The following is an 18,049-nucleotide window of genomic DNA, read 5'->3' on the forward strand; positions in this document are numbered from 1 at the left end:
TAAAGCTTCAACCTCCAAATTCAGAAAAGATAATTTAGTCCAATGATTTCATATATTCTATATCAAAACATTTCTTCAGAATGGCATCTGGCTAGAAATGTAAATCTTCCATTACTTGGCATTTATTTATCGAGTTTCCACAGCCCGTACTGCACTATTCTAGGCATTTGTAGCACTTAGTAAAAGATATACGTACACGGTCCCAGATCTTCAAATTTTCTCTTCTAACTGGGGAGTCAAGAAACGACTACACACACAACAGTAACAGTTACCTCAAGGTGACACAAGGAAGCACACATACTCTGATATTTATGATATATTTATGATACTCTATGTAGAATATTTATGTGTGCGTCTATATACATACCTAGTATACAATACACAATTCTATAAAACACACACACATCCAGTTTTCATGCTGGCAGGCAGCCTCCCCTCCATACACTTCCAGTCCTCTTCCTTTCAGCACCCAGTTATGTGTTTAGGGAATGTTAACTGATTTTTTAAAATCAATCTCAATATAAGCCAAAGATAGACAACTGGAAAGATACACCCGTAGGGGTGGGGGGTGGGAAGAAGAATAACATACTATTTGTATTCTAGCCTAAGGAAGTAACTTTTAGGGTCTTTACCATTTTAGATAAGCTATTCTACCACCCCCCCTCCAACAGTACCTAATTTGAGAGTTCTGTATAAATAGATCCACTTAGAACGGGAGATGGATAGAAGATAGCTAGCTCTTGCAAGGTGGATAAAAACATCAAAGACTAATGGGGAAAAAGACTTATGTCCTGCAAGTTTCAGAGAAACATTAGTGACGTCTTAACCCTGCTTTTCTTAGAATCTTAGCATTGAGAAATAGAGACTAATAGTTGAGGGGAGGGGAATAGGTGGTGTATGTGAAGCTGGGACAGAAAAAAGAAACTCTAAAAATAAATTCCAACCAAACTCTACAAATCATCATTTTCAATGGCGACATCCCACATGAGGAGGTTCCTAAAGCAGAGGCCAGAAAGTAAACAAGATGATTCCATTACAGCCTCTCAGGACGCGCTGAAGAGAAAGTTAAAAAGAAGAAACTATTTCTCATCCGTGAGACAGAGAAGCAGGACCTATGACCAACATAAATGATGCTGTCTTCAAGCTAAGATAAATACCCACAAGAGCCCCGATGGGAAACCTGGAGACAGACAAGCCAAATTTAATAAGCAGATCCTAAAGAGTTAAAAGGTGAGAATTTAAAAGGTATGTAATTCACAAAGTCAAGAGGGTGTAACTGAGAAACTACCAGATAAACTGTTAACAAAGAACAGTGTATAATTTTGATTTTTTTTAAAAAAGCATATTAAGTATCTTTAAAAGACAGTCTTTAATCATTTTTTCAATCACACACTTTACAATAATTCCAGGAAGAATTGGAATTATTCTTTGCAAGAAGCAACTGTCATGAACAGCATTCTGAAAACTCCCTTTAGTCTCAGATTAAATTTCAAACCATCATTCGAAAGCCTGACACACACAATCGGCGTGCATCCTCACGTGGCAGCCTTACCCACTCCCGAGCTCCCATTCTGTTGCTGGGGCCTGCTGGCTGGTGGACTGGCTGCTGAGACTGGAGGAGGAACTGCTGGCTGCTGTCCTTGTCCTGGTGATCAAAAGAGAAAGACCATTTTAGTGCAAGTAATTTGGGTTAAGAGACTTAAACTTAAGTAGAAGAAATACTCTGAGAAAGTGTAAATTTGTGATTTTGTCAAAGACTCTTGTGGGTTGGAATTCATGCTGGGGCACTCAACTGCATGCAGCGAATGTGCTAGGGGTTCACACTTATGTTTTCATTACCTAAAAGGTTGGCTCCATTTACCTCTCACCTGCTTATAATTGATAGCTTTTGGTTTTAATGAGGTTCTCCCCTAAAGCCTTGCCCATTTCTCCCACCTGAACCTGAAGTAAAGTCACTGAGCTGAATCTGTGACATTACCACTATTTCCATAGCAACAAATCGATGTTATCAACAGAACTGTGTTCACGGCAGGATCTATCAGAAGAAAAAGCTGGGTGGTAACAAAAACCTAAAAGCAGTTCAATTGTCTCTGAAGTGCTCCTGCTTCAAAGGGAAAGAAGACATTCAGAAAGGATTCTACCCTTTCCTTCCCAAACAAAGCAACCTTATTTTGCAACTGACAGTTGGTGGAAAATAAGAGTTGAAAGCGCCTTCGGTACTGTGAAGGCTAGTGAACTGTCACAGCAGGAGAGATGAGGATGGAGTTCAGAAGCAGCTGTGGCGGGGAGACAGTAAGATTAAAAGGAAAAGGAGGGGAAACGAACATGTCTCTCAAGCATAAAATAAGAAATGCCACACCATCAGAGTATTTATTTGCCCCTCACCCCTTCTACAAATGTTTATGAAACTGAAGAATGTTAAAATTGCAAAAATACACTTAATTTTAAAAAAATCATAGATTTATGGAATTTGATGTTGCCTTTGTGATTGGCACTAAAAGTAGACGTCAACCCAATCCGGGCTGCTCACTAAGAGTGCTTGCAGCACACAAGTGCAGCTCAAAACATGTCCTAGAGAGCCCTTAGAACAGACATGGTGAGCAGCCCTGGAAAAGCTCCCTGCCTGCCGCCTTGCCTCTGCTTCTTCCACCACTGAGTTTATTCCTGCTGGGTTTTCCAAGGCCCTAACTCACATGGGCACACTGCACACTGATTTCCTTGCCTCCTGCCAAAGTTACTCTTAACTGGTACAACTAAATGGGAGTTAACAGTGCCTTTAAAGAGTAAAATTAATTTAGCATCAAATTAAAAGGGTTAAACATAACTGATTATTTAGTTCTTCCTACAGAGAGAAAAACTGAGAGGCCTCATCTACAGGGAAAAAAGAGCCAAGGTTACTGACAATGAATTTTTGTGTTTACGTTTTAGCTTTTCCATTACCTCTGAATTTACAGAGTGTCATACGAGATTGCTTGGGAGGACTGTTCTCCTTTGACAATGTGTCTCATGAAGGAACATTCTGAAATTCTACAGTGAACCTTTTTTTAAATTAGTAGGGAAAAGATGAGTTGCTCAGTAAACAGTATTGAGGCCAAGTGGTTGGAAAAAAATTAATCTGTAATTTTTTTTTTTTTTTTTGGCTGCGTTGGGTCTTCATTGCTGCGCACAGGCTTTCTCTAGTTGCAGCAAGCGGGGGCTACTCCTTGTTGCAGTGCGGTGGCTTCTCATTGCGGTAGCTTCTCTCTTTTTTTTTTTTTTTGCGGTACGCGGGCCTCTCACTGTTGTGGCCTTTCCCGTTGTGGAGCACAGGCTCTGGACACGCAGGCTCAGCGGCCATGGCTCACGGGGCCAGCTGCTCCGCGGCATGTGGGATCTTCCCGGACCGGGGCACGAACCCGTATCCCCTGCATCGGCAGGCAGACTCTCAACCACTGCGCCACTAGGGAACCCCGGGTGGCTTCTCTTGTTGCGGAGCACGGGCTCTCTAGGAGCATGGGCTTCAGTAGTTGCAGCACAGGGGCTCAGCAGTTGAGGCACACAGGCCCTAGAGGGCGTGGGCTTCAGTAGTTGTGGCACATGGGCTCAGTAGTTGTGGCTCCCGGGCTCAGGAGTTGTGGTTCGCAGGCTCTAGAGCACAGGCTCAGCAGCTGTGGCGCACGGGCCTAGCTGCTCCACAGCATGTGGGATCTTCCCTGAACAGGGCTCAAACCCGTGTCCCCTGCATTGGCAGGCGGATTCTTCACCACTGTGCCACCAGGGAAGTCCCTTAATCTGTATTTTTACCTGCTTCATGAAATTTTATTCAAATGAACCAAAAGATTTAAACATTCAAAGATAGAACCATGAAGATACACAAATCCCTGCTATACTCCACCCTAGTTCCTCCCCCTCCCACTGTCTCAAACACATCTACACTCTCAAGTCCCTTCCTCCTCTCCACGCCCGCTTCTCCAAGTATCTTGCTGAACAGGACATGGTCACAGGATCTTGCTGATCTCTTACATTCATTTCCATCAAAATGTAACTAACCTTTATGAGGTATCTCTAGTAGAACGGTGGTTACCAGGGACTGGTGGGAGTGGGGAGCGACTGTTTAATGGGTGCAGAGTTTCAGTTTGGGGTGATGGAAGAGCTCTGGAGGTGGATGGTGGTGGCGGTTGCACAACAATGGCTGTACTGAACGTCACTGAACGATACAACACTTAAAAAATGACTAAGATGTCAATTTTATGTTATGTGTACTTTACCACAATTTTTTAAAATGTAACTTATCTATTTACCTATTGCAAGATCAATATTTTTAAACATTTTAACATATGGATTAAAATTAATGCTATAATTTCTTTTTAGTAGTACATAATATAATGGTATAGTTTTATAATCATTGGATTCTTAGAGTCAATGAAAATAGTATATTTAACAAGACTCCAATTAGGCCCTGTAATAGACATGTTCATAATAGCTACAATTTTCTGAATGCTTACTATGTACCAGGTACAAGGTTAAGTGCATTATTCCATTTACTCTTTAGCTCTCTATATAAAATATATATAGATAGCATTACTGTACTCATTTAACAGATGAAAAAAAGTGGGTTTAAGAGGTCAAGGAACTTGCCCAGAGTCACACAGGAAGAGATAGAACCTAATCTCGAACCCAGGTTTGTCTGACTAGATCTATTCAACTTCACCACCATCCAGTTAATTTTTAATCCTAAGCAACCAATTCTGGAAGCCAGAACTCTAATTATATAAAACATAACTAATAACCACAATATCTGGTAGTTAGGAAAAGCTACTAATCCATTTATTAGAGCAATCCCTAATTCCTGCTTTGGACCACATTTGTAAATCTGGCACAAGAGACAGGAGACATTCCCAAGCCAAATGGATGGCAAGAACGTTGGTGCATTCTAAATAGCAACAAGTGCCCTTCAATTTAATGCACTGCAATACAACCAATGACTGGAAGACGTAAAAGACATCAGTACACAACTAAATAATCATCTTCCTGAGAATTAAAATTATACCCCAAAGCAGTAATACAGATATTCAACTTCTGATAATCTTCAGTTTTATGTCACCTGCAAACCAAATCATTCCAATAAGGTGGATCAAGGTCATAATTCTTAGACCTTTTCGCTGTATGCTAGCTTCCTATCACCGGCTCTGACCTGGGAGGGATATAGGATATTTAAAAGCAGACTCCAGCTCCTCAAGTTACTTGCACTCACACCTATCACTTTTATTATCATTATAATAGTAAGTGAGCCACCAGCTAAGAAAAATCAGCCAACAGACAACAGAGTATACAGAGTAACAAAAAACTCAATTTCTACCAACAATTACTTTCTTAACAACCACCACGAAGAATTTAAGGAAGAGTCAATCCAATAATTACAATTTCTTATTGGCAGAAAATGGACAGAGTTAGGCTGAAAAAAATTCCAGCTAGTATCTTTCAATAATAAGTGATACTAATAGCTAAGCAACAAGTTAAGAAATTTAAGTCTAAGTATAATACTGTGGTTAGAAATAGTGTACGTTCATAGAACTAATATACATACTGATTAAAAAATATATAATGGTAAATGTGGGAGATTTAAAGCCATCCAACCCAATACTGTATGAAAAATGAACTGTGTTTGAAATTTTACTTGTCACATTTTGAAAATTCTGTAAGTATCTTTACTTAATGTGGTACTAGTACCATGAGACAATTTCAATGCACATTTTGGAATTCCTCTGCCTATTTCTGGGCTGGGTCTAGTGAGTCAGGTCATCTGATACGTCACAGGTCTGGGTTAGGTGCTAGGAGGATACAAATCTAACTTTAGTTCTCTATCCACTAATAACAGTCCCCTTGCTTTCCAATAGACAATTAGAAACCATTTCTGTCAAATACACCCATAAGGTAGTAGTTACTATGACAAAACTACTTTCATGATGGCCCAAGTAACAATGTTGTTATTGATCCGGTTACAATGAAATTCAATAGCAAATACTCCTTAACAGCAAAATTCTGTCTCATCCCTCTGCACTTTAACAGACCCTGAAGAAAGGGAAGAGCCAGAGGAACTGGGTATTGAGACAAAGGAGTGTTTTCCATAGTTGTATAGTTCTGACCTCAAGTGGTAAGCATCTTTTAACCCTTTCATCCCATCTTTACCTCAAATACTTTTGCCCCTGAAAGGCAAAACATCCAAAGCAACCATTCAATTAAATACAACATAAAAAATGTAAGAAATCTGGCCAAAGGTGCTAAGCTGAGCATAATCATCTCTCCCTCACCCCTACGGCATCGGAAGATTTCATAGAGATGCTAAGTATCACTTTGTCTTGACTCTCCTTCCTAAAAGCTGAGAATAAGATAACCAACGTGCTCATTTTAACAAAGTTTTACTAATGCAAAACAATTGTGATGTTCCAATTTAATATTTTAGAATTCTACCTGAATAGCCTCCAGCTTTCCCTTTCCAATTTAAAACACCAAATTATTATGTTTGGTGTAGGTAAAAATTAAATCTAGAATGTTTCATTTCTGGAAGAAGCATGGTGATGACCTACTCCAAAACCTTCCCACTTCTAAAAATCAGAGAGCAACAAGAAGAATGAGTACCCGTCCCATAAACAAACATCCCACATACAGACTGCATCTTTAGTGAAACTAGGGGAAAAAGACAAATTCAAAGTATGTGAAAGTGAAGCCCAAAACACCACAAATCAAGACATCACAACTGTAAGAGAGAAGCAGCATGGATGATTTAAATACAAACAATGAAACTGCACAAGTACTAGAATAAAACATAGGTGAATACCTTTATAGCTCAGTGAGGAAGACCTTTCTAACTATGGCTCAAAACCCCAAAGTCATAAAAAAACCAGAAGAACTGGAAAATTCAACTTCATAAAAACAAAAGTAAACTGCTGCATAGCAAAAAAAACCCATAAGCAAAGTCAGAAAGACGTTGTAATTCATATCAGAGACAGAGGACTAATTCCTCTATTTTTTCTTAAAGAACTCTCTTAAAAATTGAGAAGAAAAGATACACAACCCACAAGAAAAATGGACAACACAACAGTTCACAGAGAATAAAAAGCCCTTAAATATTTAAAAGGATGCTAACCTTGCTCAGAATACAAATTAAACACTACCTTGAGATGCGAGTTTTCATCTATCAGATTGGTAAAAAAAATCAAAAGATTAGCAACATACTCTGTTGGCATAGCTGTGAAGAAACCAGTATTTTCACATACTGCTGGAATGCAAAATGATACTATGCTATGGAGGGAACCCAAGCATATCTACCTACCACAAAGGCATTTATCCATTGATCCAACAATCTCACCTCTGGCAATCAAATCCCCTCTGACCATGTACCTGCATATGTATAAAGCTATCTGCTGCAGCACTGTTTTAATAGCCAGAGTATGGAAACACCCAAGTGCCCATCAATAAAGGGCTGCTTAAACTATGGAATAGTCACACAACAGAACACTCTATACTGTTAAAAAAATAAATAAAAATAAGGAAGATCTCTAAGTATATTTATGAAAATATCTCTAGGCCGAAATTTTTAAAAAACACAACAGGATAAAAAAAAGAGACAGGATAGTGTACATAGTATCCTGCCTTTGGTGTAAGCAAAGTGGATTATGAATGAAAATATATAATTTATGTATTTGGTTATATTTTCATTAAGAACCACCTGAAGGGGGAATTCCCTGGTGGTCCAGTGGTTAGGACTCCAGGCTTCCACTGTAGGGGGCCCAGGTTCAATCCCTGGTCGGGGAACTAAGATCCTGCAGCTGCATGGCATGGCCACAAAACAAACAAACAAACAAACAAACAAAACAAAAAACCACCTGAAGGGACTTTCCCGGTGGCACAGTGGTTAAGAATCCACCTGCCAATTCAGGGGACATGGGTTCGAGCCCTGGTCTGGGAAGATCCCATATGCCATGGAGCAACTAAGCCCATGTGCCACAACTACTGAGCCTGCACTCTAGAGCCCACAAGCCACAACTACTGAGCCCGTGTGTCACAAGTACTGAAGCCTATGTGCCTAGAGCTTGTGCTCCGCAACAAGAGAAGCCACTGCAATGAGAAGCCCGCGTACTGCAACAAAGAGTAGCCCCTGCTCGCCACAACTAGAGAAAGCCTGTGCACAGCAATGAAGACCCAACACAGCCAAAAGTAAAAAAAAAAAATTAATTAAAAAAAAAAGATGTGGTCTATATATACAATGGAAAGCAAAAGCTTCATTCTTTGAAAAGGTCCATAAAATTGATAAACCCCTAGTCAGACTTATCAGGAAAAAAAAGACACAAATCACCAATATCAGGTCTAAAAGAGGCGACATCACCACAGTTTCTACAGACGCTGAAAGGATAATAAGGGACTATATTTATTTTATCCAATCTAATAGTTTCTGTCTTTTAATTGGAACATTTATTCTATTTACTTTGATATAGGCCAATAAATTCAACAACTTAAATAACGTGGTCAGATTTCTTGCAACACACAATCAATGTGAATGACTATGTATCTGTTACAGAAACTGCATTTGTAGTTTAAAGCCGTTCCATAAAAAAATATATCTGTATCAGCGCCAGATGGTTTCACTGGTAAACTCTACGGAATATTTAAGGAAGAATTAATACCAATTCCACATAAACTCTTGCATAAAATTTAAGAGGGAACACTTTCTAATTCATTCTCTGAGGCCAGGATTACTATGATACCAAAATTAGACAAGGTATGACAAAATTACAGACCAATACCCCTCATAATATAGATGTAAAAATTCTAAACAGGGCTTCCCTGGTGGCGCAGTGGTTGGGAGTTTGCCTGCTAATGCAGGGGACATGGGTTCAAGCCCTGGTCTGGGAGGATCCCACATGCCGCGGAGCAACTGGGCCCGTGAGCCACAACTACTGAGCCTGCACATCTGGAGCCTGTGCTCCGTAACAAGAGAGGCCGCGATAGTGAGAGGCCCGTGCACCGCGATGAAGAGTGGCCTGCGCACCGCGATGAAGAGTGGCCCCCGCTTGCCACAACTAGAGAAAGTCCTCGCACAGAAACGAAGACCCAACACAGCAAAAATAAATAAATTAATAAACTCCTACCCCCAACATCTTCTTTAAAAAAAAAAAAAAATTCTAAACAAAATCACATCAAGTGGATTTGCTTGATTTAGCAAATCAAATCCAACAATACATAAAAAGTAGAAAGAGATCATGACATAATACGTACCCCAGAAATCATAGATTGGTTTAGCATTCAAAAATTAATGAATGTAATTAACCAATGAAAAAAGAAAAACGATATGATCATCAACAGACACAGAAAAAAATTTGACAAAATTCACCTTTTATTCCTGATAAAAACTCTCAGCAACCGAGGAATAGAAGTAAAGTTCCTCATAGTGATAAAAAGAATCGATGAAAAACCTACAGCTAACATAATATAATACTTAAAGGAACAAGACGTAATAGTTAAAGGAACAAGACAAAAATGACCAGTAAGGGTTAATATTTTTTCTTATGTATTGGCCATTTGTTTTCCTTCTACTGTGAAGTGTTTCTTCTCATCCAATGCCTGCTTTCCTACTGGAGAATTTTTCCTTGAAAAAAATAGTATCAATAATAATAATAATAAATATAAAAAAATTTTCCCTTGTAAAAAATTTAGTAAATATTAAAGACTAACACTTTGTCAGACTTATCTTTTGTAACTATTTTATCCTAGTTTATGTTTGCACACCTTTCTATTTCTAACATGCAAAATTTTAAATTTTAATGTAATCAAATATTGTGAATTATTCCAATCCATTTATAGAGCCCCATTCTCTTTTATTTCTTTAAAATATTTATTTTATTTTTATTTATTTATTTTGGCTGTGCCAGGTCTTAGTTGCAGCATGCAGGATCTTCATTGCGGCATGTAGACTCCTTAGTTGCAGCATGGGGATGCCTTAGTTGCGGCATGCATGTGAGATCTAGTTCCCCGACCAGGGATCGAACCTGGGCCCCCGGCATTGGGAGCGCAGAGTCTTACCAGCTGCACCACCAGTGAAGCCCCCCATTCTCTTTATTTATTTATTTTTTTAAAATTATGTTTGGCTGCGTTGGGTCTTCATTGCTGCGTGCGGGCTTCTCATTGCAGTGGCTTCTCTTGTTGCAGAGCACGGGCTTTAGGCGCGCGGGCTTCAGTAGTTGTGGCTCATGGGCTCTGGAGTGCAGGCTCAGTAGTTGTGAAGCACGGGCTTAGTTGCTCCACGGCATGTGGGATGTTGCTGGACCAGGGATCGAACCCGTGTTCCCTGAATTGGCAGGTGGATTCTTAACCACTGCACCACCAGGGAGGTCCCTAGTTTTATTTTTAATGGTTTCATTTTTTAACTTTTTAAACAAATCTGGAATTTATCTTGGTGAACAATGAGGCTCTAATTTTTTTTTTTTTGGCCGTGCCGCACGGCTTGTGGGATCCTAGTTCCCAGACCAGAGATTGAACCCGGGCCCTCAGCAGTGAGAGCATGGATTCCTAACCACTGGACCACCAGGTAATTCCCTCTAATTTTATGTTTATTTGACTTGATGGAGGGGCAGACAAGCTTTCTCGAGTCAGTGATTTGATGATTCTTTGACTTTTTTTCTAAACTATTATTGTCTCTCTTGTTTAAAGTAATTAAATTTTTCTGATTTCATTGGGCTTTCCTATATATTTTCACAAGAAAATAAAAGTTATTATCAAGAGATAATCACTGTTGAAAGGATTCTGGAAAGACAGCAGAGTAGGAAGCACCAGGAATCTCTCTCTCAACCTAGACTACAACTGCCCTGGCAGAATTCGTCTGTTGTAACTACTTTGAATTCAGAAGTCTATAGAAGGCTTGCAACTTCAAAGGAAGGCTTGGTTGGTGAATTTCCACCAATACCAGCCCTTAGCACAGTAACAGCTACCCATTCCCCACCCCTCAGCCATGTGGCACACAGCAGTGGACCTGTTCCTGGAGCAGCCTGCACACAGTTTCTGGAGCTGAGGTGGGCAGAAAGGACCCTGTCCTCCATATACTGGGGATCTGTGCTGTGAATGCTCCTTCTGATCACAGAGGTGCAAAGAGACAGTGACCACTGCGGTTGCTTCCTCCAGCGTTGCAAGCCCTAAGCCCTCTGATGCAGTGCCTTCCAGGGATTTAAAGGGCTGGCACTCTTTCTTCCCATTTCATTTTTCTCTTCTTCCCCTTTTGGGAGGCCGACATTAAAGACTAAGATATTCAAAATAACTGCTAGAGGGGCTGGAGGTCGAACTAATTACCAATGATTCAATCAATCATGCCCAAGTAAGGAAGCCTCCATAAAAACCCCAAAGGGCAGGATTTGGGGAGCCTCTGTTGGTGAACACATGAAGGTCCAAGGCAGATGGCACACCCTGAGGGCATGGAAGCTCTGCACCCCTTTCCCCATACCTCACCTTATGCCTGCCCTTCTACCTCACTGTTCCTGAGTTATAGCCTTTGTAATAAACCGGTAATCTAGTAAGTAAATTGTTTCTCTGAGTTCTGTGAGCCACTCTAGCAAATCACTCTAATTGAACCTGAGGAGGGAGTTGTAGGAAGCTACAATTTACAGCTAGCTGGTCAGAAGCACAGATAACAACCTGGACTTACTTTTTTATTTTTTTTTAATTTTATTTATTTATTTTTGGCTGCATTGGGTCTTTGTTGCTGCACGCGGGCTTTCTCTAGCTGCGGCGCACAGGGGCTACTCTTCGCTGCGGTGCGCGGGCTTCTCATTGCGGTGGCTTCTCTTGTTGTGGAGCACGGGCTCTAGAGACGTAGACTTCAGTAGTTGCGGAGTGTGGGCTCAGTAGTTGTGGCTTGTGGGCTCTAGAGCACAGGCTCAGCAGTTGTGGCGCACGGGCTTAGCTGCACCGCGGCATGTGGGATCTTCCCGGACCAGGGCTCGAACCTGTGTCCCCTGCATTGACAGGTGGATTCTTAACTACTGCGCCACCAGGGAAGTCCCAGCCTGGACTCTGGACTGAAGGGGAGCGGGTGTGAGGGGTGGAGGCAGTCCAGTGGAACTGAGCCCTTACCCTGTGAAATCTGAGGCTAACTCCAGGTAGCTAGTGTCAGAACTAAATTGAATTGTAGGAGACCCAGCTGGTGTCCACAGAGAACTGGAGAATTGCTTATCAGGGGGAAGAAAAAAAACCCCATACATTTGGTCACAGAAGAGCCAGAAGTATGTACGACTGTTGTGTGTAGAGAAAAACAGAGGAGAGGTTTTCCTTTACAGAGTCCTACCATCATTTCTTCAGTATTGAAAAAAAAGAAAAACAATGAAAGAATAACCTGGTCACTAGACTCCCAAATCACTAGTTTTAGTAAGAGTAACAAATCAAACTATATCAAAAGGAAGAATTCCAAATCTATGAAGAGGTATTCAACTGAGTGCTACAACCTGTAAAAAACATTTTACCTTCATTATAGGGCACTGGATTGCCAATCTTTAATCCAACTTCTTCACCTGATTTCAAAACTTCTAACTCCATCAAAATAATCACTTTCCTACAAAGGCAAACAAATAGAAACATGTTAGAAAAAATAAACTCAGAAGCCCTTCAAACGACAAGCTACTTAAAAAGCTTCCCCCAATAATCACTGTGATAAAACTATTTCCCTTTGTCAATTGTTTTTCATTACTGAATAACTTGAGAAACATATGATATCAATTCCTACATAAACATTTCCCTTAATCTTTCATTGTATCATTATCAAGGGCTTTTATGATTGCAGGGTTTTCATTTCCCAGCTAGTTCCTTAATTAAAATGCAGTGTCCTTACTACATACTGTATCTTCAAGGAGCAAATGATGTGGTAAGAATTTAGATTACTAAACCCAAGAATATGTGGCACAAGAGATGATCTGTTTTCAGAAACATATACTTTGCTGAACAATTACCTTTTCCCAGTGAAAACCATGACTACAGATATTTTTTAATTGTGATTACTATTAACTAAGAACTTCCAATTCTTTGTCCATCTTTAATTCTGATTAAAATCTTTCAATAACTTCTCAAGGACCTTTGGCCAAAAGTTAAAAGCCTTTTCACACAGCCTACAAGGCTCTGTGAGGTCTGGCCTCGCACTAACCTCTCCAGCTCATCTCGCGCCGTTTCCCCGTGGTGCTCTGCTCTCCACCATCTGTTTCCTTCCAGCTCTTGGTGTACATTCCGCTCTCTCCTGCCACAAGGCCTCTGTACACGCCGCTTTCTGATTGTGATGGTCTCTCATTCTGCCTCATCTAATATTCAGACGCTTCCTTAATCTTTGGTTTAGATCAGTTTTCTGTTATACTCCTTTCTACAGCCATCACTTCTTTCCTTCAGGTCACTTCTCTCAGGTTTAATTAATATATATTGGCATATAATTATTAATATTTGGGTTAATTATGGTCATTATTTGATTATTTACTCACATATGATATATTTTAGTTGTATATTCATTATCTATTTCTCTTAATAAACTGCACTTTCAGTAATGGCAGGTATCCTCCAGCGTCTACTGTAGCAACTGGTCCACAGTCGTTGCTCAATACGTGCTTGAACAAGAATGTCACAATCACGCTCGTATTTTAAAGAGGACTGCAATATGAAGGAATCTGAGGGGAACACAACTGGAGGCAGGGGGAACAACAGAAGGAAGAACTGACGGGGCCTGAATTAGCACAGTTGAGACGGACATTAAATATAGTAGATGGGAAATTCAATTCCCTGGTAGTCCAGTGGTTAGGACTCCATGCTTCCACTGGAGAGAGGACAGGTTTGATTCCTGGTCAGGGAACTAAGATCCTGCATGCCGCACAGTGCAGCCAAAAGGAAAAAAAAAAAGAGTAGATGGTCTGGAGCAATTATTTAAGCAATAATAGGCCCAACCTCATTGTGATGGAGTCTTTAAATGGTCTGACTGCTGTAGTTTGGATTTTCACATGCAATTGATCAATTTGTGCTACCTTTATCAAGTTTTCGTAACAAGGTTATATTACTTCAATAAAATAAGCTTGAAACTATCTGTTTCTGAATATTACATACAGATTCACTATAAAAACTCTCATAGATATTTAGTGGTATTTTAACTACCTTCCGAAAGTATCCAAATTTTGGATAACATAGAAAAATGGAAGGCTTATTAACATTTAGCATTACCTTAATACCAAAACCTAAGAAAAAACCCACTAAAAAAACCCACTAATTTTATTTTGTAATATACATACGTCCTAACTGAAATATCAGCAAGAAGAATCCAGCGGCATATCAGAAGAATACACCAATATCAACTTACAGAAAACACAGATGACAAGGACACATTACAACTTTATAAAGATACAACCAGCAAAATCCAGACTATGGGAAACCGTGCATGAGGATGAAGTACAAATAACCTGGTTTCTTCAACAAACAAACACTAAGGGAGGAAAAAAGATATGCAGGAGGAACCTAGATTCATAGAGACTTAAAAGAACTATCAACCTACTGCAGTGAGAACTTTACTTTGGATTCTGATACAGACAAATTAATTACACACACACACAAATAGTTGGAAACTGAACAGTGACAGAATATTTGATATTTTAGGTGTAAAAATGGAATTTTTAAAAAAGAATTACTACCTTTTAAAGATATATACTAAAATATTTGTGGAGGAAATATATCCGAGATTTGCTTCAAAATCATAGAGGAGGGTAGATGTGGAAGGCATTTAGATAAAACAAGATTGGATATCAAGTGATGATCTGAAGATGGATAACAGGATATATAGGGATTCACATACCATATTCTTGAATGGACTGAGTATCAAATACTATGTAAATTTACTGCAGTTCTTTGTATTCCGACAGGACTTTTGTTTTGTTTTTTTTGATACTTGAAAGAATATGGAAGAAGAATAATAAGTACGGAAGAATAAATATAGAAAAACTACCAGGTGGGCTTCCCTGGTGGTGCAGTGATTAAGAATCTGCCTGCCAATCAATGCAGGGGACACACGTTCGCGCCCTGGTGTGGGAAGATCCCACATGCCGCGGAGCAACTAAGCCCGTGCACCACAACTACTGAGCCTGCGTTCTAGAACCCGCGAGCCACAACTACTTAGCCTGCATGCTGCAACTACCGTGCGCCTAGAGCCCGTGCTCCACACCAAGAGAAGCCACCACAATGAGAAACCTGAGCACCACAACTAAGAGTAGCCTCCACTCGCCGCAACTAGAGAAAGCCTGCGCACAGCAACAAAGACCCAACACAGCCAAAAATAAACTAAAAAAAGAAAAAAAAAAGAAAGAAAAACTACGAAGAAAATTTGGAGGGAGAAAAAAGTAAAGGAAGACATCGTCTGTAAGTTACTAAAATATTCTACAGATGATACTTTACCTGGAAACACTATGGCAGATGTAATTATCTGTGTTGATGAAGATGTGGAGAAACTGGAACCCTCATACATTGCTAGAGGGAATGTAAATTACTGTAGCCACTCTGGAAAATAGTCTGGCAGTTCCTCAAAAATTTAATCGTAAAGTTACCATTTGACACACAATTCTACTCCTAGATATATATAAAATAAACGGAAACATGTCCACACAAAAACTTGTACGCGAACGTCTACAGCATTATTCATAATAGCGAAAAGGTGGAAACAACCCTAACGTCCAAACAACTAGATAAACAAAATGTGACATATCTATACAATGGAATACTATTTGGCCATAAAAAGGAATGACGTACTGACACGTGGTACAACATGAACCTTGAAAATATCATGCTTAGTAAGAGGCCAGCCACAAGGGACCACATATTATATGACTTCATTTATAAGAAATGTCCAGAATAAGCAAATCCTATAGAGACAGAAAGCAGATTAGTGGTTGTCTAGGGCTGGGGAGGATAGGGAGTTTGCGGGTGATATCTAAAGGGTATAGGGTTTATTTGGAGGGCAATAAAATATTCTAAAATTAATTGTGGTAATGGCTGCACAACTCTGAATATAGTAAAAACTATTTTACACTTTAAACAGATGAACTGTATGGTATATGGACTATATCTCAAGATGTCACCAAAAAAAAAAAAAAAAAGAAAGAAAAAACAAACTCTGGCACTGACACAAGACTAGACAAGCAGATCAAAGGAAAAGATGGCAAACAGAACAGAGTCAGATAAATGGAATACTAGTCTCTCTTTACCTCTTTTTGTCACCAACCATCAACCCTCCACATAGCTATCAAAATAATCTCTTGGAAACTTTAAAAAACTTAAATCAAATTGTACCAATACTCCCCTGCTCGAAAGCCTATAGCTTCCCATCACACTTAGAATAAAATAAGCTCCTTACTTCCATGGAAGCTTGGAAGCTTCCACTTCCAAGCTCCTTAAGTCTTCCATGATATGGACTAACCATTTGGGAAAAATTAAGCAAATTCCTCCTTCGTACCCTATATCAAAGTAAACCTCATATCAAATCACTACATTGTACACCTGAAACTAATACAATACTCTCAATCAACTATACTTCAATAAAAAACAAAAATCAAAACCTTAAATAACTTAAAATAATCCCACTGCTTTTAAAACTAAAAAAAAAAAACCTCAGATGAACCAAAATCTATTTTAAAAAATCCACAGAATGTCTGAAGAACTAAGAAGTATTTTTAAATAACCCAGTCAGGAAGCTTCCTAAGCAAAATACAAAATTCAGAAGCCATAAAGAAAAAAATGGACAAAATTGACTAAACTTTTAAAAAATTCTTTAATTCCACATCACAAGACACCATAAACAGTCTATAAAGGTAGACGACAAGGTCTAATAAAGAATTAGCGAACAAAGAATTGATCTCCCTGATTTACAAAGCGCATCCTCCGCATCTCCCTGAACACACACACGCAAAGGACAAAGTGTATCATCAAAAGCTCTTCAGAGAAGAAGTAGGAAGAGTAAGTATATGAAAAGACACTTGACCTCACTAACAGGGGAATTTATTATTTTATATATCTATTGTTTTCCTTTTATAATACAGAAATTTAAGTTAAAATAATGATGACTGGCAACTATTTTTTTAAAATCAGTAATATCTGCTATGTTGACAAGGTTAAGGGGAAACAAGTATTTTTCCCCCTAAAAACAGGTTTATTGAACACATACCATAAAATTTATCCTTTAAAAGTATAATTCAGTGGTTTTTAGTATATTTACAGAACTGTGCAAGCATCACCACTACCTGACTTCAGAACATTTCTACCGCCCCAAAAAAGAAACCCTGTGCTCCACGGCGGTCACTCTCCATTCCCCCACCACTGGAAACCACGAATCTCATTTCTGTCTGGGTATCTGCCTATTCAGAAACAGGTACTCTTACACAAGGCTCATGAGTATGTTAATTGGTATACTTTCTACAACAGACGTCCTTTGATCCCCACAACTCCTAAGAAATAACAGCATGAGCATGTAAAGATAAATGTACAAGGATGACTGCTAAAGCCCTGTTGGGAATAAACCTAAATGACCATCAAACCTAACTGACCAGGGCTTCCCTGGTGGCGCAGTGGGACATGGGTTCGAGCCCTGGTCTGGGAAGATCCCACATGCCGCGGAGCAACTAGGCCCGTGAGCCACAACTACTGAGCCTATGCGTCTGGAGCTTGTGCTCCACAACAAGAGAGGCCGCGACAGTGAGAGGCCCGCGCACCGTGATGAAGAGTGGCCCCCGCTCGCCGCAACTAGAGAAAGCCCACGCACAGAATCAAAGACCCAACACAGCCAAAATAAATAAATAAATTAAATAAATTTAAAAAAACCTAACTGACCATCAAGGTAAGGAATAAACATGGTCGTACACACACAGGTTCTGAGCAGAGGCAGGAAGGAACACACGGCATGTAGCCATGCTGAGGCGGTGAAATAAGGCAAAGCTCACAGGAGTGGAACTCCACCCTAGACTGCAGCGAATGGAGCTCGAGGTTTAGTGTTCAACCACAGCAAAGCTCTCCACCCTCCCCT

General features: G+C 39.8%; 1 protein-coding gene across 3 annotated transcripts in view; it reads right to left on the reverse strand.

The window, feature by feature from the left end:
- Nucleotides 1-18,049, reverse strand: part of RPA1 (replication protein A1) — a 53,324-nt gene that overhangs the window by 16,588 nt on the left and 18,687 nt on the right. For all 3 annotated transcript variants that reach the window (XM_004320861.4, XM_033848230.2, XM_019926918.2), the window contains 2 exons: nucleotides 12,486-12,574; nucleotides 1,553-1,645 (listed from right to left, as the gene is read on the reverse strand). In XM_004320861.4, coding sequence (XP_004320909.1) covers nucleotides 1,553-1,645; nucleotides 12,486-12,574 — 182 coding nt within the window. The remainder of the gene's footprint in view (nucleotides 1-1,552; nucleotides 1,646-12,485; nucleotides 12,575-18,049) is intronic.

This window comes from Tursiops truncatus, chromosome 20 (genome assembly GCF_011762595.2).
Source record: "Tursiops truncatus isolate mTurTru1 chromosome 20, mTurTru1.mat.Y, whole genome shotgun sequence".
NCBI lineage: Eukaryota > Metazoa > Chordata > Mammalia > Artiodactyla > Delphinidae > Tursiops > Tursiops truncatus.